Here is a 27,373-nt window from a genome sequence, read left to right on the forward strand (position 1 = left end):
TCTTTCACTGATATCAACCCCAGACCTGCTCCACTCTATATTTGTAGAAACCCCAGACCTGCTCCACTTTATACAGTATATCCCTGACTACCATTGCTGGCGATGCAAAAAAGGATCCTGGCACATTGCACCACATCTACTGGTCCTGATCGCCCCTTACTAGTGGATGGTCCACGCCTTAATCCACTTAATCTTTGGATCCTAGATTCCTTTCAGTCCTAAAACCTTCCTCCTGGGTCTCCCTCCTCAATCCTTTAATAAAATTTCTAAAAAAACTCCTCGCACAGTTGCTGACACCAGCGCAGTGCTTGGTTGCTCTCAAATGGAAGAAACAAGAGCCCCCCCTTTTTGATTGAACTGCACTCCAGGATCAGAGATGTGAAGAGAATGGAATACCTGATTGGTTCCTTAAATGATTCATTAGACCCAGTTTGGGAACCCTGGGAGCTTCTAGAAGCTTCCTCTGTCTGACTTACCCTCGACTGCTGTGGGAAGTGTGCAAATGGTGACTTCGGTTTTGGTTGGGCCCTGGAGCAGGTGAACTCTCTATTATCCCCTCTCCCTTCCTTCCACTTTCTTTTCTTCTTTCCTCTTACCCTCTTTTACTCCTCTTCTTCACTTTTGTACCTCATACAGTGACCTTTGGTATGCGGCTGCGTACCTCCGCGTGGTTAAGACTTATTTGATTATGTATTCTCTTCTTCTTGGAAGCAAGACTGATGATCTTAAGCGCTAGGTGATAACCTACTGCACGTCATGGCTTGAGGTTTACTTACTGTATTTTTATTCAAATATCGGTGTGATGGAACCTTTTGCACTTTGGCTGTTTGAATGTCCTGTACATCTTTTTTTTGTACGTTTAAAAACTAATAACAATAAAATGTTTTAGTTCCCCCCAAAAATGTTTCTATTCCTGTTAATTGTTCTGTTTCTTTAGGTTTCCCAGACATATCAACTGACATAAGTCTAAAGGAGGAGAACAGATCTCTGCAAGATGAGGTACTTCGCTTGAAAGACCTTATGGCACTAACCCGTTCTGAGCGTGATGACCTCACCATCAAGAACCATGCACTCAATGAAAAGGTAACTAGGATCAGAATATTCATAAGACAAAAACCTAGACTAGGACAAGGAATATCACTTGGCATTGCACTCTGTCTGCGCCATCAGCAGGGAACGCTAATGATTCAGAATGGTAGTGGAAATATTACCAGCTACATAAGGTCACAATGCCTGGTTTTGATTATAATCACTATATTTCCCTTTTTTATACTGTCACATGGTTGTGTTAGATTTAATTGCCATGCGCGTGGGTATACCAGAAGGGAGTGTCAGAGTCCCTAAAGTCAAAAGGTCATTTGCACTGTCATCCTGTGAGTTTATTATACTGAAATGCTGACATATAACAGGGCTTGCATGCCTCTGAGCAGGGCTATAGTCTATTTTCATTAGAATCTTGGCTGTGCACCCATTTGAATTTTCACTCTTACAGGAATAGAGTTGTGAATGAAACTAGGAACCTCCTGACCTGCATTTTGCAGGCTCAGATTCATGGCCTGTCAAGAAAAAGCAAGCAGGGAGGGCTTCCAGGTGGATGTGATGAATGTCAGGGTGAAAATTAGAGGTGTTTAGGAGTTCGGAGTGGCTTTATAGTGTTCATTTTTGACTGGAGCAAAAATGAACACTAGTACAGTAATACCTTACCTGCATTTTTATATATTTAGTACAGTTTAAAGTAATAACCAAGTCTCTTTCACAGTGCCATCTGCATGTCGTACTCATCTTGACTCCAGCAGAGGCTGAAATTTCTGTTTGTGTGCTGTGTCAGGCTTTGGCAGCCTACTACAAGCCAACAAACACAGTGACAGCAGGGTCCTTGACTGCCTTGTGACCTTGTCCCTGAGAGCAGAACTTGCATCATTACCTCCAGCTGCATCCCTCCGCTCCCCCCACAGGGCCACATTCCCACCTTCCCGAGCAGAATTAACGCTCTCTCATAACAACACTAAATAAACTGTCTGGCTGTTAACAACCCAGTGGGAGCATTGCCCTCCCCACAAGCACTTTCCCAGGGACGTGTGATCTCCGACTCCTATCCCTTCCCCCCATAGATCCCTTCTAGCTGCACAAGAGACGTCAAGCTTTCACACTCTCAAAAAGAAATGCTTCTATAGTGACACATTTTATTGGACAACATAAATATTTCTCCACGGATTTTGTTCAGCACAAATGTTTTATATCAGATTGAGAGCTGTCAAGTTAATAATTATTTCCAAACTGTTTTAGTGCCATTTAGCCACAAATTGAACCCCTCAACAATGTTGCTGTATCCTCTGGCACAAATAGATCAGTGTATATGGCCTGTTTTAAAGGGCATATGTTTTGAAGGACAATTTTTGCTGCAAATTGGCTCTGTGGTTTTAGGGCGTATGCTTTGAAAAAATGTAAAACCAACTATAAAGATCACTCCGTCTGTACCTGAGCTTTAGAATTGTGGCAGCATCATGCTAATGGCGCCAGTCAGCTGCTGGCTAAATATCAAAATTGGCTTAACTGGATCAAAACGTATGAATACAGGGAAATAAAAAAAATGCATACAGCTACTCTGAAACACTTGGTGAGTGGGGGTTTGGCAACAATAGATAACTAGCCAGGCTGAAACAGATCCAGTTTTCAATTGACCATGCAACCAAAGATCTCCAATCAGTCTAATTAGGGTTCTTTTTAAATTGTATGACATGCATGAGTGAAAACTCTTGTTCCTGGCTGCAACTAATAATTTTTCATCAAACACTGCCAGACTGTGATGAAGGGGACCCTTTGAATCCTGATATACTTTGTTTTTTTATGATACATACAAATAAAATCTGGACTTTACATGTTCTGGTACTTTCTTCTTTGCACAGTTAGTCCTCACTTAAAGCAGAACTTTATCCAAAAGGGAAGTTTCACTTTATATCCTCCTTCCCTCTTCTCTACTACATTAGGAACATTATATTTTTTGGGGGGGAGCAGGAACCTAGTTTTGATAGATACCCGCTCCCACTTCCGCTTGGATCCAAGCAAAAGTTCAGCCCCCCTCTTTGCCTGCAGCCTTCTGGGACACGTCTCAGATTCCAGGAGGCTGTGGCTACATGTACAAAGTGCTGTGCAGTAGGAATCCGGCTATGCAGCGACAAGGAATCACAGCTGACTTCCCACAGCAAACATGCCGGCGCCGGGGACCTGAAGACCAGCCTGGGCGAGGACAGCACTGGCTCCCTGGACAGGTAAGTGCCTTTTTATTAAAAGTCAGCAGCTACAGTATTTGTAGCTGCTGACTTTTAATTTTTTTTTCTATGGTGAAGATCCTCTAGGGTGAAGATCCTCTTTAAGTCCTTCTTTTTACTCTCTTATATTAAGAGTCAGTCGAAAGGTGTTCCCATACACTGGTACTCATCAAAAAGGTGACTCCTTACATTGGTGCTCATTGCAAAGATGCCCCCTTACACTGGTACCCATTAAAAAGTGCCTCCTTACATTGGTGGCTGGTGTAAAAGTACCCTATTACTGATGGTTAGTAGAAAGGTGCCCTCTTATATTTGTTGTCACTTGAAAGAAGCCCTCTTACACTGGTAGTCAGTGGAGAAGTCCCCCAGTTGGGGTTAGTAGGAGAAGTGCCTCTGTAGATTGGAGGTCTTTAGAAAGATTGCCCTGTTACATTAAGGGTCTGTGAAAAGAATGCCCTTACATTGGTAGTCACTGTAGTCCTACCTTATATTCATGGTTGGTGGTAGGAATTCCCCTTACATTGGTGGTCAGTGGGAAGAGTTCTTCCCATAAAGAAAGCTAAACATATCATTGGGGTCAGTGATTACTTACATTAGAAATGAGAGGAGAGGCTTCACTGACTCTATGTCTGTGGGTCTTCTAAATCATGGTGCCAGAACTACTGTATGCAGGCACCATCAGACAATAGTTTCATCTGCTACTGCTCAAAGAACCATGGTAACCCCTAGAGGAAATCTAGGGTTCTTGAGAAATCAGAGGCTGCTCTAGCTATTCTTGGGATAATGCATGGTGCATTATAGAGGAACAGTTATTGTGTTTTATAAAAAAAATGTTCTGTCAGGCGCAGTGAGAAGACTTGCTTACTTAAATTGACAGGTCTGGCGGTCCTGTGATTGGACAATGCAAAAGCAGCGTAAGTGTGGCAACAATAACATTTTGAAAATTTCTGTGTGCAATGCGTTTTTCTGACAATCGGCCTTACTCAGCGCATCAGAAACACTGTTTATTGTAATTCATTTCCAGATGTACACAAATCTAGAGGACTGTCTATACACAATACAGAAGGCTGACACTGTTGCCTGTATTTGAAATAATGCTGTCATTGTGCAGGACAAATATTCCTACAAACAGTTGACTTGCAGATGATTTGCAGGAAACATCCTCTATGCAGACCAAAATGTCTAGTAATGCAAAAGAGAAGATTTAACAATATACCACTGTTCTACCATAAATAGCAAATAGTAAAAAATATGTAATAGAATTATTTAATAAGATGAAGATTTTACATCTTATTTGGTGTAAATTTAAGAAATGACATTTTCTTGAATGCATTTAATGCAAGTGTTTTAGGTCTAGTGACTATATTCTACATGTTTTCAGAGAAACAACAAAAAGGTTCTATCAACAAGAAAATAACAAGTCAGTTATGCCTTTTTATCCCAGTACTGTGCGATTGAGTCAGGTTGATGTGATCCCCTGGGGACCAGTTACTCCACACAGTGACTTGCTCATTCAGCATTCATGGAACTAAAAGGATAGTGAGTTAGCATAGCCTTATAACAGGGGCCACAGTGTGTGAGCAGCAGAATTCTCTCTGGAGCAGCCACTCCTACAGATCACTTCCAAATGTTAGCATGAAAAATACTAAACCTTTTGCCATGTGTTATTCTGTTTACATAGTACAGTACATATAGGGGAAAACTTACAAAAGACATATATAGCACCATTTGTTTCATGAGAAATGTAACTTCCAATATTCAGCTGCCTTTTCTTGAAACATTTATGTCACCATAGACCTGGTGCTATCTCTTATTTTCCGTAAAGGGATGCCAGAGAAGGAATTTTCCTTAAAGGGTCACTCAACGCTTTTTTGGTAATACCAGAGAGTTAGATCACCTAATAGTTTCTTATGTGTGTGGGCAACTTTGGCAGTAAATTATCATTGCCTGCGTTCCTGGGTCTGCTCACTTGCCATAAGAAGTATAAGCCCCACTTTCCTTGTTGTATTTTTAATTTATCTTCCAGTACAGGAAAATAAAAAAAGAGCAACGAAAACCCCAAAATTCCAAAGTGAGTTGGAATACCTAAGAGCCAGGAATTATGGGACAGATCTTACTATTAAAAGATATAGGAAAACAGTAGAATGGCCTTTAAAGTGGTTGTAAACCCTTACATATACCCAGTGAAGTGACTGGCCTCAGGTGATACACAGAGATGAAACACACCCTCCTACATAAGTTGTATCTGTCTATCTTCTCTTCTCTACATCTATTCAAAGTCTGAATTTTAAAGCTTGACTTAGAGTTCAGAAAAAAGGGGACGGAGAGCTGAAGTTAGACTTTGCAGAGCTCAGTGAGGAGAGCCCTGACAGATGATTGGAGGCAGGGCAGCCATCAGAAATTTTTAGGCCCCTCACCTGTATTTTTGTCAGCCCCCCTCACACCTGTATATATGTCAGCCCCCCTCACACACACCTGTATATATGTCAGCCCCCCCACACTCCTGTATATTTGTCCACCCCCCGAACCTGTATATATGTCAGCCCCCCTCACACCTGTATATATGTCAGCCCACTCACACACCTGTATATATGTCAGCCCCCCCCCATATACACACACCTGTATATATGTCAGCCCCCACCACACACCTGTATATATGTCAGCCAACCTCCCCCACACTTGTATATATGTCAGCGCCCCCCCCCCACTCACACACACCTGTATATATGTCAGCGCCCCCCCCCCCCACACACACACCTGTAGATATGTCAACCCCCACCACACACACCTGTATATATGTCAGCGCCCCCCCCCCACACACGCACCTGTATATATGTAAGCCACCCCCCCACACACCTGTATATACTGTATGTCAGCCACCCCCCCACACACCTGTATATATGTCAGCCACCCCCCACACACACCTGTATATATGTCAGCCACCCCCCACATACCTGTATATATGTCAGCACCCCCCCACACACACCTGTATATGCCCCCCCACACACACACACCTGTATATATGTCAGCGCCCCCCCCCACACACCTGTATATATGTCAGCACCCCCCCCCACACACCTGTATATATACTGTATGTCAGCCACCCCCCCACAAACCTGTATATATGTCAACCACCCCCCACATACCTGTATATATGTCAGCACCCCCCACACACACCTGTATATGCCCCCCCCACACACACACACCTGTATATATGTCAGCGCCCCCCCACACACCTGTATATATGTCAGCACCCCCCCACACCTGTATATGCCCCCACACACACACACACACCTGTATATATGTCAGCGCCCCCCCCCACACACCTGTATATATGTCAGCACCCCCCCCACACACCTGTATATATACTGTATGTCAGCCACCCCCCCACAAACCTGTATATATGTCAACCACCCCCCACATACCTGTATATATGTCAGCACCCCCCACACACACCTGTATATGCCCCCCCACACACACACACCTGTATATATGTCAGCGCCCCCCCCACACACCTGTATATATGTCAGCACCCCCCCCACACCTGTATATGCCCCCACACACACACCTGTATATATATGTCAGCCCCCACCACACACACCTGTATATATGTCAGCACCCCCCCACACACCTGTATATATACTGTATGTCAGCCACCCCCCCACAAACCTGTATATATGTCAACCACCCCCCACATACCTGTATATATGTCAGCACCCCCCACACACACCTGTATATGCCCCCCCATACACACACACCTGTATATATGTCAGCGCCCCCCCGCACACCTGTATATATGTCAGCACCCCCCCCACACCTGTATATGCCCCCACACACACACCTGTATATATGTCAGCCCCCACCACACACACCTGTATATATGTCAGCACCCCCCCACACGCACCTGTATATATGTAAGCCACCCCCCCACACACCTGTATATACTGTATGTCAGCCACCCCCCACACACACCTGTATATATGTCAGCGACCCCACACACACACCTGTATATATGTCAGCCACCCCCCACATACCTGTATATGCCCCCCCACACACACACACACTTGTATATATGTCAGCGCCCCCCCACACACCTGTATATATGTCAGCGCCCCCCCACACAGACCTGTATATATGTCAGCACCCCCCCACACACCTGTATATACTGTATGTCAGCCACCCCCCCACAAACCTGTATATATGTCAGCACCCCCCCACACACACCTGTATATGCCCCCCCACACACACACACACCTGTATATATGTCAGCGCCCCCCCCACACACCTGTATATATGTCAGCGCCCCCTCACACACACCTGTATATATGTCAGCACCCCCCCCACACACACACCTGTATATGCCCCTCCACACACACCTGTATATATGTCAGCCACCCTCCCCACACACACACACACACACCTGCATATATGGCAGCCCCACATACACAAATCTGTATACACACAAGCCTCTGGCCCCTCCCTGTACACAAACGGCCCCCCTCCCTTTCCTTCACAGCCCCTATTTGTAGCTTCCTACCTGGTCCTAGCTCGTTTTTACAAAGGTGACATGTTGCTGAGAAGCATAGTACAGGCAGATCACTGTCACAAGAGGGGTGCACATACACATAGTAGCCAGAGGTGGCAGTAAAGAGCTCTATGTCTAAAATAAATGACATGAGAACTGCAGAAATTGTGAGGTCATTTCTATACTGCACAGCACGGATCCCCTTCACCCGTCCTGCCTTCTTCTGGCCTGGGCGGGCCCCTCGGGCCCCGGGGCCCCTTACAATTGTAACAGCTGTACCCCCCTGATGGCATCCCTGATTGGAGGGAAGGGACACACTCCCTTCACACAGCACACAGAAACAGAGCCGAAGTTGTCAATCAGCTGGAGCTCCCTCCCTGTCACCTTTTTTCTTTTAGAGTCAGAAAAACTTATCAGAATTGATTCATGTTGATAGCAGAGGAATGAAGCAGCAGACAGAAATGACACTTACTGCTCTTAATTGAGAAAAGTACTCACTATAGAGGGTTCATATTTCATGTCTGAGGTTTACAACCACTTGAAAGTAGATGTAAATCCAATTGTTAAAATCTCATATATGCTTTACCATCAGTTTCAAAAATTATTTTCAATGCTTTTAAATCTGCTGCTTTTTATTCCACCTTACGCCCATGTCTCAAAAGAGGTACAAGAAATCGCTAGTAATCTATCTGCTGAATGCCACTAATGCCGCATACACACGGTCGGACTTTTCGTCTACAAAAGTCCAACGGACGCCGACGGACTAAAGCTGGCTGGTAATCCGATCGTGTGTGGGCTTCTCCGGACTTTCAGCAGACTTTTTCAGCCTCAAATCCGACGGACTTTAGATTTGAAACATGCTTCAAATCTTTACGTCGTAACTATGACGGACCCCGAAATCCGCTCGTCTGTGTGCTAGTCCGACGGACAAAAACCCATGCTAGGGCAGCTATTGGCTACTGGCTATGAACTTCCTTATTTTAGTCCGGTGTACGTCATCACGTACGAATCCGTCGGACTTTTGTGTGGTCGTGTGTAGGCAAGTCCGTTCGTTAGAAAGTCTGCTGCAAGTCCGCCGAAAGTCCGCCGGAAGTCTGTCGGACAGGCTGTCGGACTTTTGTAGACGAAAAGTCCGACCGTGTGTACGCGGCATAAGGCTTGTATTTTGAGTTCCAGGAAACATACTAACCCGACTACCCTAAAACAATGGTTTGCCAGAGTGAACGACATCCAAGCGATGAAAGATCTTACTGCGGCCCTTGGTAACAGGGGTTCCGTCCAAACCCAAAAGTGGTTTTACTGGGAGAAATTCAAATGCTAGGACAAATATAAGCAGACATTATAACCCTTTCTTGCATTTTCTGATTTTTAGCTATACACTGAGACCACTTTACCTGGACTTGCAGTGGTTGTGAGGTTTGCGTTACACTTTCTGCCACTCCCAGGTCACTTGGATGGCAGGTGGGGGCTTAAGAGGGAAAGGACTCTTTTCCTTCCCTTATTCCCTTCCCCTTTATGGGGCGTACACACGGTCGGACTTTTCGTCTACAAAAGTCCGACAGCCTGTCCGACAGACTTTCGGCGGACTTGCAGCAGACTTTCTAACGAACGGACTTGCCTACACACGACCACACAAAAGTCCGACGGATTTGTACGTGGGATGACGTACACCGGACTAAAATAAGGAAGTTCATAGCCAGTAGCCAATAGCTGCCCTAGCGTGGGTTTTTGTCCGTCGGACTAGCACACAGACAAGCGGATTTCGGGGTCCGTCGTAGTTACGACGTAAAGATTTGAAGCATGTTTCAAATCTAAAGTCCATCGGATTTGAGGCTGAAAAAGTCTGCTGAAAGTCCGTAGAAGCCCACACACGATCGGATTACCAGCCAGCTTTAGTCCGTCGGCGTCCGTTGGACTTTTGTAGACGAAAAGTCCGACCGTGTGTACGCCCCATAACTTTCCACTTCCTGTGTCCTCCAACACCCCCCCCCCTTTCTCCCTGTTTTGTTCATCGTCTTTGGCCCTTCTCGATCTGGTATCCCCTCCACAAGGAGAGTATCCTCCCTTTCCTTAGGTTCCCTCATCCTCTGACCCTACTTTTTCCCGACCCCTGGTTGAGCCCAGAGTTTTTTGCAGGGCTTTTTTTTAACCTTCAAAAATAAAAGAAACATTTTAGGGATGTTCCCAGAATTGTGTATGACAACAACTTCCTATTCCTTTCATGAGATTGTATTATGATGCCTAGCTTGTTCTTTATAACGTAACAGAGTCTTCTGTATCTTGTATTACTACCACTGTGTAATATTAAGCTGATGGAATATAGTTCCATGTTACATCTTGTTTCTAATGGTATACATCTCTCCTAAATAAAACCTGTTCAAAAAAATCTGCTGCTTTTGTTAAAACAATACCAGGTGATCATGCTATGAAGGACCTTGTTTAGATCTCCCAACTTTTCTTCTGTGTTGTCACCCTGTAACACAGGCGCTTGATAGAGACTACTAATGGCCATCTTAGCACACATAAAGCAGGCATGGTTCACTCTTGTCACCATCAGAAAACCTGTCCTGAGAAATACCATGCAACCAACTCTGGTCTGCATGTACGTAGACGTGAAGTAGCTGCAAAGAGACTGTGGAAGTTCAGCAGTACTAAAAAAATGTGATTGTTCATACATTTTACTTCTACTTTAGCGTTTTTTCAATTCACTATGTTGTTTAATTTTTTCAGACTTTTTCATAGTTTTTTTTTCCCCCAAATTAACTTGAATAAAGCAGTTTTCCACATCAAACATTCATATGGAAGCAAACCAGGTGGGATTTTCTGATCTGCTGACTAGATTACTGTTACTAGTCATTACTGCATAACGGGAACATATATATTAGTTTGCAGCTTGGCACTCCTGATCTCACTGCCTCCTCCTACAGTAGAAGCAGTATTTTTGGGTTTCATTTGACATTTTTATTCAATTCAATCTTTCTAGTGTATGTTTACTTTGCAAAGTTAATTTTCCCTTAGCTTAGTAAATGAGGTGAAGTTAGGTGAAAATTCACTTTGCAAAGAATCTTTCAATTTGCAAAAAAAAAAAGAATTTTTGCTTACACATTATTGGATGATTGAAGTCAACACAGCTTCATTAAGCTAAGTGAAAATTTACCCCAAAATAAACATGCACTACTGCTTTAGTAAATCAACCCCATCAGTGTCCTTGTATCACCTGTGTACTTCAGAGATATAATTGGTTTCCTGTGATTTCTGTCTTCCACCATGAAATACACAATGATGTTGCTGTCTAGTCTATGATATACCCACAAAATCAGAGCAGTACAACAGGATTCTGTTATTTATGTACACATGCACACTTATCAGATACATACATAACGTTTTTATGTAATCTTTTTTTATATACATTGTAAAGTTGCATTTTCTACCATTACTGCCAATAAAGATATCTATTCCGTGATTTAGATATGTTCATTTTGCAAATGTGTTTATGTTCTGTGAACCTCTTGACAGCTGGAACAGATGATGAGATCTGGAGAAAGTGAAACGGTTTCAGAACTGAGAAGACGCTTCCAGGAAGAGGAGATGGCTTATAAACGTAAACTGGCAGCCTACCAGGAGGGGCAGCAGAGGCAAGCTCAGCTAGTACAAAGATTGCAGAATAAGGTAGCCACAAATTTTGTTTCATATTTGGATGTACATTGATTTGACCAAGATTAACAATTATGCTAAGATAAAATGGAAATTATGATGAGATAGAAAAATCTGTGAATTTGATGGGATGATCAATTATAATGAAGAGAAAACTGACGATCAGTCATGACGAACAGTTATGATAAAAGTTTATGGAGTCTCCGCAATCACAATAAAATGACGACAGATTACCAGATTACCTCATATGATAGAAAAATAGATGACCTGTAATCATGATAACGTTATAAAGCCTCAGTACACATGATATGTTTGAAGAGAGTTAGTAATTATGCCTAGTAACTACAATATAAATATGGAGGGTTAGTATTCATGATAAAAATGGTCAGTAGTCAAAATAAAATTTAAATGGAACATCTTTTTACAACTGGTACAGATCTTCTGCAAAATGTAAAGCAGAAATGAGATCCCCTGATTGTATGTGTGTTCTGCATAGGGGGCTGTCTTGTGATGACAGATCTAGGCTAGCTGACCCCACTCTATCCCCCACCCCCACCATCTTTTCTACTGCTACTTCTAGGGCCTACATTGCTGCTCATCAGCCATTAGGTGGTCGATGATAATGTAACTCCTGCACATGCTGAGAACGAGCCTAGATTTACATTGCATGGTGCATGTACACAGAAAACAAGTAATTGCTAGGTGTCCAGGGAAGATGTTTGTTGGCCAAATAGAATTTCCATGTCTCTTCTGACAAAAAAACTTTTAACTCCTAGCATTAGTTTTTCTTTGGGGCCTTCAGTTATACTTTAAACAAATGTCTTGACTTGCCCATCAACTTACAGTATGTTTGCAGATATTTATAACCAAAAATATATTTGTGCGCTTACTGAAATAAAAGTTTTTTAATAATATTGTAAATCAATCACCCTATCCACTTAGTGATTATTAACCAAGTGAAAAACTCAATTATAATTAAAAATTGAGGACCGCTGCATCAAAAACACCAATCTGGGTGTGTAACTAAGTAGACAAATAAATATTCTCAAGTGCGCTATCCTTATACAATTGATGGAATGTGAATTTAATACATCTCATAATAATCATAATAATTGAATGCACTGTTATTGTGTTTTATTATGAGATGTTTGCAGATATACTTACAAGATTATGTTCCTTGTTGCCATTGCCTCTACAAGGCGTGTGTCCGAGCTGGTGGCCTTGTCCTGTAAAGAGCCCTATTTGGTTCTACACAAGAAAAAGGTGGTATTGAGGCCTAGATGGTTTTTTGTCCTTAGTTGGTTTTGGCATTTTGTCTCAACCAGGACATTGTTCTTCTGTCCCTCTGGCTCCCATACATCAAAAGGAGATTGGCCTTCTCTGTCTCGATGTAGTTCATGCTGTGCATGGTCACCTTTTAATCACTGCTGCCATTAGAAAGACTGCCTTTCTTTTTGTCATCCCTGATGCTCACCGCAATGAGGAACCAACTTCTCACTCCACAATTTTTTTTTTGTCTAAGCGCTCCCTACTAGATTGGTGAGTGTTTCAGTACTGTATGGGGAAACTTCTTTCCAGATTTTAAGACAGCTGTTCTGTTCACATGTTCTGTAAGTTTTACAAGTTGGATTTTCCAAGCCTTATCTGATGCCAGCTTTGCCAGCTTTGGACATGAGGTGCTTCAGGGAGTTTTTTGAGCTGCAGGTAGCCCCCAAATTTTATTCTTTTGTTCTGTGGGTCTGCTGGTATTGTGTTGCTGTTGCCCTCCTCTTTCACATTAGCTCAATTTTAATAAGATGGATATAAAGCATGGAAAAGATTTCATACACTTTAATATCCAAGTTAGAGGCATATCATTCAACGTGGTCACCACGGATCAGCATATTTCCACCAGAATAAACAATGAGCCCTCGTTGGTGCTGTGTGATTCTCTAGTTCATAGTTTCCTGCTATATCTGAAAAGATTTATATTATGTTCCCCAAATCATAAATAATATTGATATGGGTGAATAATAACGGTCCTGCTGTAATCATTCCAAACTACATGACAGTTTCCATAACTTTCTCCTTAGCTGTAACTTTGAAAATAAAATACCAGTTTATGTTTTACTACTATTGCTCACTCTGAAATACATCGGAAAATTATCACAGTTGTATTTCTGAAGGAGATTAGCACTTATAATTATGCTATTGACTGATTGATCACATGAAAGATGAGAGATTTGCAATGTATATCTTCTGTTTTGGGAACGATGCAGTCCAACCTTGATTTAGGGGCATCAATTTAAGGTTGGATTTACACCATGTCTGTTAGCATTAATATGTCTGATTAGCATTTAGCTCACATAATATGCATTGAATGCACCTGAGTTGATGTAAGTTGATATGAGCTTTTTTTTTATATATTGCATTGATGTGCATTTTTTTAATGCATTGTATTGGTGCCTAGATGTGAATAGACCCTTAACATGTGTTGTAACACACCATAATAAGTTGTAACACTTTGTACTGCATGCAGCATGTTTTATTTTCTAAATGTGTTCTGTTGGTGTGAACTAAGTCTACTGAAAACAATGAATTTCATCTTGTTATTGAATTGGAATTATGTCGGACAAGGTAGATCAACACACATAAGGAGTTATTTACGAAAGGCAAATCCACTTTGCACTACTAGTGAAAACTACAAGTGCAAAGTGTACTCGAAATTGCACTGAAAGTACACTTGGAAGTGCAGTCGCTGTAAATCTGAGCGGTAGATCTGAAATGAGGAGAAGCTCTTCTAATTTTATCATCCAATCACGTGCAAGCTAAAATGCTGTTTTTTATTTTCCTTGCATGTCCCCCTCGGATCTACAGCGACTGCACTTCCAAGTGCAATTTCAAGTGCACTTTGCACTTGTAGTTTGCACTTGTAGTGCAAAGTGGATTTGCCTTTAGTAAATAACTCCCACAGTGTGAATTAGCCCCAGCAGCATGGAATCGAATCAGGATTTCTCTTAATTGTTGCATAAGCAAAAATGGAAAGATTCAACTCCCAGAAATGTTGGCTACAGTGTTCTAGAGAGTGAATGGCAGTCCCCATAAAAATAAATGTAGCTCAACAGGTGGTAGACACATGTTGCTTTCTTGTTAAGAAAAGTGCCATTCCGGCTGAAAGCTTTAAACTTTTATCTACAAATTTAAAGTGTATATACAGTATGGGCAAGAAGTTTTTGTTTGTCGTTCATGAAAAAGCACAGGATTCAGTAATTCAGAAACAATTGGGTTATAGTGCAGCCTTCAGTAGGAATTGAACACTGGTACTCCAAAAAACATTGGCCAGACAGGTATAATCTCTTTCACACCCATCATGCTTTATTTTATTGCTAGTGTTGCATTAGTGTGAACTAAGCCTATTGGAAAAAATGGATTTCAGCCTGTTATTGCATTGGGACTACGTTGAGTAATGTAGCTCAACACACATATAAATCAGCCCCAACAGCTTGTTACGAAAGCATAGATAGAAAGGTCCAACTCCCAATTCTTGTTGCCTTTAGTGTTCTTGAGAATGGATTGCAGTCTCCAAAAAAATCAATGTAGCTTAACAGGGGGGTAGACATATAGGTACATGTTAAGAGAAGTGCCACATATTATCTTAAGTGCTCTTATTGCTCTGAGTGATCATATTCAAAAATACACTACACTAAAAAGAACTTTGTACAGTTGTCTTACTTATTTTCTCTTTTTGCTTTGTTACAAATAAACAATTATTCTCTTATCTGAACCCAAAATTAAATAAATTGGTTGATTTTTTTCTGTCAAACAAACATTTAATCATCTATGTAGTGTTATTTGAATTGCGCTGAGTGTATAATAATGTTCATAACTGAAAATCTGTTAACTTTGTAGGTGGGTGAGTGTGTGTAAATCTGTGGCCTTAGCCCGGGTTCACACCTATGCGAATTAGATGCGGCTTACACCGCATCCAATTCACAGGACATTTTAAAATACATTCATTTGAATGTATCTGGTTCACATATGTGCGTTGCATTCGCACTGCGCATTGCACAAAAAAGGTGTGCGTTTTTTGGGCATTGCGGTGCGAATTACAAGCCTATTACCTCCTATGGGAACGCATCTGATTCGCAGATGCATTGCGTTCTGAAGAAGGATTTTCACCTTCTCCTCACTACACCTCCCCCCCTCCACCTCCCCCTCTCCCTGCTCACTGATCCGCAGCTAGAATGCAGAGAAGCCTTTGAACAACAGATTTTTATCTTCCCAGTGAAACCTGAGCTTCAATTCGCACCGCACATGTGTGAAACCGGGTTTAAAGTCTTTAATGTGGACATACAAGTAACATCTAAAAGTAGACAATTACAGTCCCATGGGTGGCTGCAAACTATATCTAAGAATATAATAGGTTGTTCAAAAAATCTTTCGTAGTAAAGATAAATATAGATATGTATACATAAATATTATCCCCAGCACCTCCCATTCATAAACAGTACAGGCAGCTCACTTTTTTTTAGATGCATTTTGGGAAATTGATGTCAGGAGGCTAATATAACCAGCTCCCCTCTGTATAGCTCACCAGCTATACAGAAAACAATATTTCACAAACCTCAGCATCCCATGGCTCTATTTTGTCTGATTTTGCTTTGATGTTTGCAGTTCTGATATCCTTGCATTATGCGGTAGAAAGGTATTATAACCTTGCAGTAATTTTGAGCAGCAGGAAAGTATATTATGGCACATCTTTATTACAGTTGTCTACTTTGGTTACTGCCTCATGTTCATATTGTCTTAGTTATGAGGAAAGGACCCTTTTTCAAATACTAAATACGCAATGCATGAATGAGACCAGTAATAATAATGCACCATCAGGCTATGTTTCCACTAGTGCGACTTTTCATGCGACTTGGGACTGAAAAGTCGCATGACAAATTGTTTCCCATGATTTCCAATGAGTACCGTTCATATCTGTGCGACTTCAAGTCGCAGCGACTTCAAAGTAGTCCCTGCACTACTTTGGTCCCACTTTGATGCGACTTGAGGTCTATAGATACAGGCATTGCTTCAAATCGCAGTAAAAAGTCGCGGTAAAATCGCGGTAAAAAATCGCGGCAAAATCGCACAACTTTGGGGACGCACTAGTGGAAACCTAGCCTCAGTCTCACAAGATGCACTTGAAAGGCAGTGAGATGTCTAGAAGTGCTAGGATATTTTTTTTTACATTGATCTTCACAAGGTAATACTTTTCTGCAAAATCTGTTGCAATTTGGTGTTTTGAACCCACCAATGGGTCTGTAAATGTTGGCCCTTAGACTTTTGGCCTACTGAAACCTTTACTGATAAAAATTTGCCTGCATCAGCTGCCATGGCTGATCTCTCCCCCTGAAAATTTGAAGTTGCATCGCTGATTGCATTTCTGCTTGCTTATTCCAGAGTAGTGATTCAAAAGTTCTTGAAGCCTGAGACAGGCAGGCAACTAACCTTTTCAGAGGGAGGTCAGTAATGACAGCCTACATACTCCTCTTGTTAAAAGATTCCTTAAAATATGTGTAGTTGTTACCCATTAAAAATGTGTTCTAACAATAAGTGCCTAATTTGCAGGTCTTGCAATACAAGAGTAAGTGCGGAGAACTGGAACAGAAGCTCCTTGAGAAAACCTCAGAGAGTGAGCAGCAGAAACTATCAGTAAGTATGCAGTGGAGGCAGATTTTTTGCAAACGCGTTCTGCATTTTGACGTGATTCTGGAATCGAGGGCAGAATCGCGGCGAAAAGTATAAAATATAGTTTTTTTTTTTTAAATTGTCGCTTTTTCTTTGTTTATAGCGCAAAAAAAACACAAAGGTGATCAAATAGCACCAAAAGAAAGCTCTATTTGTGGGGAAAAAAGGATGCAAATTTTGTTTGGGTACAGCATTGCATGCGCAATTACCAGTTAAAGCGACGTAGTGCCGAATTGTAAAAAGTGCTCTGGTCCGAAAGGCGGTAAAACCTTCTGGGGCTGAAGTGGTTAACAAGAGGTTTAAAATCTCCCATGTGGTTCAGCCTTAACACGGTGCCCTGTGTTCATCTAGGCACAGTATAAAACATAGTAAGCCCTTTACTCAGAAGCGTTACCTCCTAAGGCCAGCCATACATGGGTCAAATTTCAAAAGAATTTTCTTTGGAAATTTTTTTTTTTAGAATTTTTGTTTGAATTTTGCACTATTAGGGGGTTGCAGGCTGATTTTCGTTCGAATTTGAGTGAGTGGGCATGTTGGAAATTTTTTGAAAAACAAATGATTTTCGAATCAATGGTGGGAGAAATGTGTGAGAAGTATAATCGAAAAAGAAATGCACATGAAAAGAAAATTCTCAGAAAGAAAAGAAGTTCCCCGCCATGAACATTATTTTGTGTGGCAACGCGTGGTGAAATTGAAGGCTTGGTGGTCGAATTTAAAAATCAATGATGGCATCATCCCATCACAAAATGCACAAGATTTCTGATTTTTGTGAATCAGTACTGCTTGGACCTTGAAGAAGGGAACATACCCCGAAAGCTTGTCCTGAAAAATTGTATGTTAGTGCAAATAAAAAAAGTATCACGGACAGTACTCAATTTTCTCTGTCACAATTGCACTAATACGGCTACAATCAAATCAAGTATGATTTTCTAAAGAAAATTCATTCGGAATTCGACCCTTGTATGACCTACATAAGTCACAACTCAATACACTCCACAAACAGGAGGATCTAATGAGTTCCTTCTGGTGTTTATGAATTTGAGTCAAACTATATCTAAAACCATTTGTTTAAATTTTGTATGGAGTCAGAAATAGGTAGAACCTTTGTCAGATTTTTTTTTTGTCTTTCTGTGTTAAATTGAGAAGATTTCCCTTCACTTTCTGTCCAATAAACACAACAGGAAGAGATCCCACCATAGATTGGTGTCACCAGAACAGGTGTCCCCATTGTATGATTTCCTCTTTTGAAGCTGTTTTGAAGATACTTATAACATTTTCAATACCCAATAATTTTCTGTGACATTAAAAACAAAGATGATGAACGGGGACACATTCAGCAATAAAAATGTTATGGTGGCTTAAACCAGGGTTTCTCAACTCCAGTCCTCAAGGCGCCCCAACAGGTCATGTTTTCAGGATTTCCCTCAGATGAAACGGCTGTGGTAATTACTAAGGCAGTGAAACTGATCAAATCACCGGTGCAAAATAATGGAAAGCCTGAAAACATGACCTATTGGGGTGCCTCGAGGACTGGAGCTGAGAAAACCCTGGCTTAAACTCTTGTTCAAAACTAAAAAAAGGTTTTGGCTTTAGATATATTTTGCTATTGTTTTCTCGCATTACCATCAGAATTTCATAATAAAGCATAAGGAATTTTATTGTTGGCATTTGGCTAAACCATTGGCCTTATCAACATAGCTAATAATTCTCAAAGTGTAAACATGGACATTTCCTGTTATTGTTACACAAAGCTGCATAGTTCGTTCCTGTAAGTCAGTTGGAGGTTCGAGACGCCTATGAGTGACGGAGGGAAATATTGCATTATTGATGTTTTACACAGAACATGTTCAGCCCATGTTTTTAAAATGCTAGGAATGTGAAAAATATTTAGGAATAACGTGCTAAACAAGTCTGAATTGGTTTTTCAATTACGAAGTTAAAAACAATGTTTACTATTACATTTAAGCAGCTTTGGCACCGTGTTTGTGCTGTTAAGCATGTCTTACTTAAATCCTCTCCAGCCCATTCCTCTGAGCACCTGTGGTGGCTGGGAACACTTATTAACATGCTACAGCCGTGTACCTTTTGTCTTCTTTTGTATTATGTGTTGAGTTGGAATGCCTCTTTCCCACCGCTGGGATGCAGGTGTGTGCAACTTTGTGATTCTTGGAGATGAAAAAAAAAAATGGAATTGGATTCTTTTTACTTGCCTCTCCTTAAAAAGAATTTTACAGTTGTGGTATGTCACAGAAAGGCTAAAGCAAAAAAGAAATAAAATAAATCAGATTACTAAAAGTGTCCGTAAGTCTTTTTCATTGAATTCCAATATTATAACTGAGCAGAGTTGATAAAAAAAGAGAGACTTCACTCTGTAAAAAATTGAAGGTCAGCGGCTACAAATACTGTTACAAAACAGGTACTCACTAGTCCATGGAGTCCAGCCTGTCTTCTCCACAGTTAAATCTTTGCCGGTCTCTCCAGGGCCGCTATCTTGGATTTGGGAACCAACTGGGACTTCCAACTGTGACTCAGCCAGCTCCCCACTGCACATGCGCAAGGAACAGCATTGCAATAGGACTGGTCCTGCAACCTCCTGGGATGTCATGTCAGAGGCTGAGGGGAGGAAGAGTATGAGTGGTACTTTCCATTTTGGGTGAAAGTCTACCTAATTGCAGGTATGAATATTTTGTACATAGTTACATTGGTCCAGTTATATACTATAACTAGCCAATCCCCCTAGAAGCTGGAAATCACTGCAGTAGACACCGCTATTCCAGTGATCTCTACTTCCTTCGTTTCCCATTGCAACAGCTACCCTTCTACATTCTGAACACAGCTTGGCACCAGTGCCATTCAGAGAAATCTTAGCATGTTCTTAAAGTGTAATGCCCCGTGCACACGATCGGAATTTCCGCCAACAAAACCGTGGATTTTTGTTGGAAGGATGTTGGCTCAAACTTGTCTTGCATACACACGGCCACACAAATGTTGGCCAACAATTACAAACATGGGTACGTGGTGACTTACAAGACGTACAACGAGCCGAGAAAAAGGAAGTTCAATAGCCAGTGCGGCTCCTTCTGCTTGATTCCGAGCATGCGTGAACTTTTGTGCATCGGATTTGTGTACACACGATCGGAAATTCTGACAACAAAAACATTTGTTGGGGGAAAGTCCGACAGCAAACGTTCGATGGAGCATACACACGTTCAGACTTTCCGACAACAAACTCACATCCAACATTTCCTGTCCGAAAATCCGACCGTGTGTATGCGGCATAACTCCACTTTTGTTGAGAAAAAAAAATCCCCTCTGGGTGATCTATGTACATTGCAAGGAGTATAACAACCTATGTTGCAGATTCCTACCTTTTTTTATTCTGTAGAAACCCATGTGTGTTTCTCTGTGCCTCTGTTCTGAGTGGGTCTAATGGGAGTGGTTTCATAATTAACTGTCAGGTGTGGCATCAGCAGGGCACTAATGAGGAAATCTGCTAGGCCTGCATCCCTTTAGACGGGTTCCTATTGAAAGTATCTCTCCAAAAATGACATTTTTGTTGCAGGGGACGCCTGAAATCTGACTTGTATCTTAGTGCAGATTTCTGGGGAAATTGGTGAGCCAATCACACAAGCAGGAAATTATGTTTCTGGGGAGTGGTCAGTACACAATCTGTGTACAGAACAACTCCAGGGAGCCATATTGCAATGCATTCTCAGAAAATTACAGAGCTGCAGTTTGAAAAAAAAAGGTCATTTTTAATAACATTCAATTACAATATGATTAGTGTCGCAATTATATGCACTATATTATTTTTTATTTATTTTCTATTTTTTTTCTCCACGAAAGTGGAGTTACCCTTTAATGAATGCACCGCGTTCTTTGCTTGGACAAGATGGAAACATAACGTCACCGCTCTGCCTCTCCACCTCATCCAATCAGAGAATGCAAAGCATTCATTCAGAGAATGCAAAGCATTCTCTGAATGGCGCCCGAGTCGATCGGCTGACCTCCTGTGTTCAGGATGCAGCATGGCAGCTGCCCGGGATGGGACCCAGAAGCAAGTGGCTGGAGTAGTAATATCTGCTTCAGTGATTTCCAGCTACCAGAGACATCAACCAGGTATGATATATGCATAGTTACCTTGGTCTAAGTTGTACCAATGTAACTATGTATAAAATATCTATACCTGGAATTCTTCTTTAGGTTAGCAATAGATGAGCAAATATTGCTCCTGGAGTGATATACAGGGGGATAGATGCTCAGGCATCAATACCCAGCAGAATACTCACCTGAGATTAACCACCTGCACACCAGTGGCGGCTGGTGGTATATTTTTTGTGGGGGGGTGGCAAACAAACCACCACCCCCCCAGTTGGTCACAAGTCCCGAACTTGCCCCATCTCTAAGTCAAGGGCAGCTATTCCTCCGGGCGGCGGCTTCACCCTGCGTCTCCTCTTCCTCTATTAATTCGCTATTGTCACATAACTGGGTGGGCTCAGGGCGCAGTGCTCTGCACCCCAAGGCCATCCTTTTTTGAAGCCAATTAGAGCTTCAGGCTCTAATCATGTGCTTCTAAAAGAGAAAAATAAAAAAAACCCCATTGGGATCCATGCGTCCAGCGCCCTGCATGTAGATTAGGGGCCAGACGCATGAATTAGGGGGGGGGGGCGGCACAACTGGCGCCCCATATTGAGGGGCCGCCACTGCTGCACACATACAATATTTCTTGTTTTTCAAGCTGACCTCCAGAAAACCACTAAATATGAAGATGAAATCCATATATCAGAGCTGTTTTGCCTGCCACAGTATTTGTTTTTCAGTGTACTCAGTCTTGAATTTTACACTGCCCTGCCAGTCAGCAAAGCCAAGATGGAGACCTCACTTTTTTGTGCTGCAATTCAGCTAACCAACATTTTTGCCCTAAGCCTGTTACTGGATAGTGATAGAACCACGATACACTTATGGGCTCATCTGATTGGCTCCCAGTGCAGCCCCTCGCTATGAGAGTTAGTTTCACTGTACAGGGGATTAAAAGGAGTTAATGCAATGTTAAATGTAACACTAGTTAGAATGAAAAATAATTTAAATTCTTTAAGTGAATTTATTCCTGCATTCATTTATTTGAATTATTTAGTTATTTTATACCTGCTTGGAGATCATCTTTTACTCTTCTCTTTAAAAATGTGTAAGATTGGCTCTACTCTTTTTTTCATCTTACATTACTTCAGAAACATCTAAAGAATTTGTTCAAGCAATGCTTAAAACAGGGAGCATCTATCTTCCATCCAGCAATCAATTAACAGGGGGCATCTATCAAACTGACTAATGTCACACCAGTAAAACAAATACCTGCAGTTTCTGTGCTTTGAGAAAAGTACACAGGTGTTCTTGAAGTTTACTTCACAGTAATAGAAAGTTCACAATCCACTTTAGAAAAAAAGTAAAAATGCTACAGAAAACAAAAATGTGCATAACAAAAAGCTGGTCTGTTTTCAAGTGACCTCGTTTTTTTAAAATGTTTAAGCTGGCCATACACAGTAGAATACTGTTCCAAATGTTTTGTTTTAAAATCATTCATTCAATTTTCTAATCGTTAGTGGGGTCAAATCGATGTTCTTTTTCAACTGTAGTGACAGGAAAATTTTAAGGAGCAGGATGGAATACATTTCTTGAACAAACAAATTTCTAACAGTGTATGTGGTTTTCACTTGGAAAAGACCAGTCATTTAAAAACTGCTCTCCTAAAATATAATTCCTGCCTCCATGCTGCCAAACAAAACCTACTTTGTCACTCTTATTAATACCTTGTCACCCAGTCCTCATCAGCTCTTCTCTACCTTTTAATTCTCTGTTTTGTCCACCACCTCCACCCACTGACTAACTCACTGCCCAATAATTTGCCAATCACTTCAAAAACAAGATTGATGCAATTTGTAAGAACATCTTTACTGTACAGATACCTTCCTCGCCCTGTCTTACAGCACATTCAATACTTCTGTCTTTTGACCCGGGTACTACTGAAGAGGTTACCAAACTTTTCTCAGATGCCCACCTAACCAATTGTGCCCTGGATTATGTTCCCTCACAACTATTATGGTCACCCTTTTCTTCAATCTCTCCAGCTCTACTGGCACCCTCCACTCACCTCTAAAGCATGAACAGATCACTTCCATGTTTAAAAAGCCCTCACTAGACCCCACTAACCCAAGCAACCTAAGAACTATCTCCTTGCTCCCATTTACCTCTAAACGCTTAGGGGAAGATGTACAAAAAAAGGTGCACACAGAATCAGGTGCAGCTGTGCATAGTAACCAATCAGCTTCTAACTTCAGCTTGTTCAATTAAGCTTTGACAATAAAACCTAGAAGCTGATTGGTTACTATGCACAGCTGCACCAGATTCTGTGTGCACCAGCTTTAGTAAATCTTCCCGATAGTCTACAACCGTCTGAGATTCTACCTCACTGAAAGCAACCTTCCTGACCCCTCACAGTCTGGCTTTTGCTCACAGGACTCCTACTGAAACTCAATAATGATTTACTACCGGCTAAAGCCAATGACCACTACTCCATACTCTTACTACTAGACATTTCTGCAGTCTTTGTTACTGTTGACCACCAGCTCCTCCTCAATAAACTCCACTCCCTTGGCCTCCAAGATTCTGCTCTTTCCTGGTTCTTCTCCTATCTATAAGAGCACTCCTTCAGTGTTACCTACAACTCTGTCTCCTGCTCTTAACTTACTCTTTCTGTAGGGGTCCCCCAAGGCTCTATTTTTGGCCCCTTTCTCTTCTCTATCTACACCTCCTCTCTTGGTCACTTAATAACCTCCCATGGCTTCCAATACCATCCTTTGCCAATGACACCCAAATCTATCACTCTACTACTCACCTCACTCTTTCAGTCTCTTGCATTACTAACTTGCTAACTGATATATCAACATGGATGTCACAACACTTCCTCAAACTAAATCTTTCTAAAACTGAGATTGTGCTATCCCCCCCCCCCCACCACCACCACCACCACCACCACCACCTGTGCCCTCCTCCCAGACTTTTCCGTAAACATCAATTATACAACTATCAGTCTCTCTCCTCACGCAAGGGTACTAGGTGTAATCCTAGACTCCTACCTATCCTTTCAGTCTCAAATCCAATCACTGTCAAAAGCTTGTAGACCTAACCTCTATAACATCTCTAAAATTCACCTTATTTATAACTAATGAAAACACTGAGCTACTCATTCACTGCCTTGTATTTCTCTCCTTGACTATTACACTTCCCTTTTCTTAGACCTACCCCTACGCAGGCTATTATCCCCTTCAGTCTATCATGAATGCTGCTGCCAGGCTCATCTACCTTACTAACCACTCAGTGTCTGCTATCCCTCTCTGCCTATCCCTTCACTGGCTTTTGATTGCTCAGCAAACGTAATTAAAAATACTAGCAACAACATACAAAGCCATTCACAACTCTGTCCCAAGCTACATCACCAATCTTGTCTCAAAATATCACCCAAATGTCCTCTTTGCTCCTCCCAAAATCTTCTGCTCCCTAGCTCTCTTGTCTCCTCCTCCCGTGCTAATCTCCAGGACTTCTCAAGAGCCTCTTCCATCCTCTGGAACTCCCTACCTCAATCTGTCCAGCTATTTCCTACTTTGGCTACCTTTAGACACTCCCTGAAAACTCATCTCTTCAGGGAAGCCTATCCTGCCTCCACCTAACAACTGCACTTTGCGTTCTTCCATTAGCTCATTCCTCACAATTATTACCTTTTGTACCACTTGCCCCACCCTATTAGATTGTAAGCACTTATAAGCTTGGCCCCATTAACCCTCTTGTATTTCTTTGCTATGTAACAGTATTGTCTCCCTTTATATTGTAAAGTGATGCGCAAATCCTAAATCCTGTATAATATGAATAACAATAAAGCTGAATGTTAAAAGCAAACAACATTTTGAAGTGTTTGGTTCACCTTTTCATTATTTGTGAAAAGTTGAACTAACACTTTAGGCCACATGAACACAAGGGGCTCCTCTAAAAGCGTTTACTCCTGGCAGGAAAGAGCTACTTAAAAAAGCATTCAAAGCTGCGTATTGCACACGTGTCAAGCGATTGAGCGTTAATGAATTTCATTGACCAGAATATTGATTTTTTTTCTCACCATTGGAATGAGTAAACGCTCAAGCTCTAAACAAGTCTAGTGTTTTGGCTGCTCTTCACCTGAATGCACTGGTGATGTGGTTTTTTTTTTCAGCCTCTGTAAATGCTCTTCTAATATGCCTGTAATTGCTTATGTGTGGATGGATACATAGGCTAACATAGAGGTACTGACGTTTTTTTTCAAATGTTTGTAAAAGAGGCATTTTAAAGCCTAGTTTGCATTAGCCCTTAGTTATAAAATTTGTGACATCTACACTATTACTGAAAAATAGAGATGCACAGAAAGTGTGGCGGCTGAAAATTATGTTTTCTGCATTTTACCGATAAAGAAAAAGGTGTCGATAATGGTGCCGAAAACGTGTTTTCATAGGTTAGGTGACTCAAGAAACGCATCAAAAACGTAACACAGATGCGTTATTGATGTGTTCTTGCTGTGGTTTTAATGCATTTCAACTGGGAGGTGCATTTTTTGTGCGGAGAAGACATACATGGAATTTAAAGGGATGCATTTTTCTTGAGCTTTTCTTGCCAATAATGCATCCTGCATTTTTGGTTTCAGCACCAAAATTTACCATTCGGTGCAACTCTACTGAAAAATATAGCTGCTATATGTTGGCTAATGTGCTCTTAGACAGGTCTGCACCTGCAGAATGTGATCTGGATCATTGTTGTTCATTTCTGGTTCTCCTAGATTGTGGTCTTACTATTAGTTATGCTGTGTAAACATAGAGCATCTACTATGTATGACTTAAAAGATGTGTGTCCTCTGTTAGTTGCAGGTACAGCTAGATACAGTGGAGTCCACTTTGCACAGGTTGGATCAGGATCACAGCATGGACCTCAAAAATGCCTTGACCAGGCTGGAGGAGGAACAGCAGAGGTATGAAAAACTATGAATAAATTGGCTTTCACTTCTGCTTAGACTTTGAGGAAAGTAAATATATAAAAGACTGAGTACTTTGTAGGTTTTTCTCTCCTAGTATTGGTCAACAGGCTACCACCAATCTAGCCATCCAATGCCATCTTAGCACACTGTTAGCCTATCTGAGCATGACTTTGGAGGAATATAATGTAATGCTTGCAGTAGAAAGTAGTTTTTCATGAGCTGCCATTCTTTTGTTTGGATATTAGTGAATTATTTTCCCTGCTAACTTACAGGAGCAGCAGCCTTGCGCAAGTGAACATGACCCTGAGAGAGCAGATGGATCAATTAAAGCTATCTAATGACAACTTGACAGAAGACATGAGACATTTGACCTCTGAACTCCACAGAGCACATGAGAACTTGGAGCAGCGGGAATCAGAGTGGAGGAAAGAGAAAGAGGTGATTTCAGATAATGTATAGTGTAAAGTGTTTCATTATTCATTTTCCTGTTCTGTGATTTCTGAAGAACCAACCTGAAGATTTCCTGCTAAATATGCAACCTAAAAAATCTCCTGCTAGACTACAGAACTCCTCCCCATCTTCTCATCTTCATAACATAATGTTGAAACCGGTATAATTCAGCATGGCAGAACTTAGGAAAGGCTAACAACACTTTTTGAGATTTCAGTGCAACAGAGGCAGGGTTGTGAGCTCAAACAGTAAGTTAAGATTAACAGGTATTTTTATGTGTTTGCAGCATTGCAGACCAGACATGGTAGAATGTGCATGTATGGGTCTGTGTCAATGAGCTTTTGGTTGTATTTTGCATTCCCATACAAGTCTAGGGGGATACAAAACACACCTTGAAGGATGTTCAGCGCAAAGCAGTTGGAGATCAACTTCAAGTCAATTGCACCTGTCAGTAAATGCTGAATGACCTCAAAAGCGTCTCAGACTGATGCCAATTGACACATGCTCTATTGCAGGATATATTGAATATACATCTATTTTTTTCACACACGTACCTTAACGTAAAAATATCTTTTGCTTAATGATTTGTTTACTAGAAAATGTACAGTGTTATATATATATTTTTCTTTTCTTTTCCTTTTTCCCCAAAAACTTAATATTTTATCAGCTTATATTTATTATTGCATAAGAATATTTCAACATTTTTTTGGCAAC

General features: G+C 41.4%; 1 protein-coding gene across 1 annotated transcript in view; it reads left to right on the forward strand.

The window, feature by feature from the left end:
* The window catches only part of LOC141139518 (uncharacterized), a 199,944-nt gene that overhangs the window by 38,878 nt on the left and 133,693 nt on the right, over positions 1-27,373 (forward strand). The window contains exons 3-7 of the mRNA XM_073625735.1: positions 938-1,083; positions 11,311-11,463; positions 17,044-17,127; positions 26,097-26,203; positions 26,482-26,647. Of these exons, the coding sequence (XP_073481836.1) occupies positions 938-1,083; positions 11,311-11,463; positions 17,044-17,127; positions 26,097-26,203; positions 26,482-26,647 (656 nt within the window). The remainder of the gene's footprint in view (positions 1-937; positions 1,084-11,310; positions 11,464-17,043; positions 17,128-26,096; positions 26,204-26,481; positions 26,648-27,373) is intronic.

Source organism: Aquarana catesbeiana, linkage group LG04 (assembly GCF_042186555.1).
Source record: "Aquarana catesbeiana isolate 2022-GZ linkage group LG04, ASM4218655v1, whole genome shotgun sequence".
NCBI classification, from domain to species: Eukaryota; Metazoa; Chordata; class Amphibia; order Anura; family Ranidae; genus Aquarana; species Aquarana catesbeiana.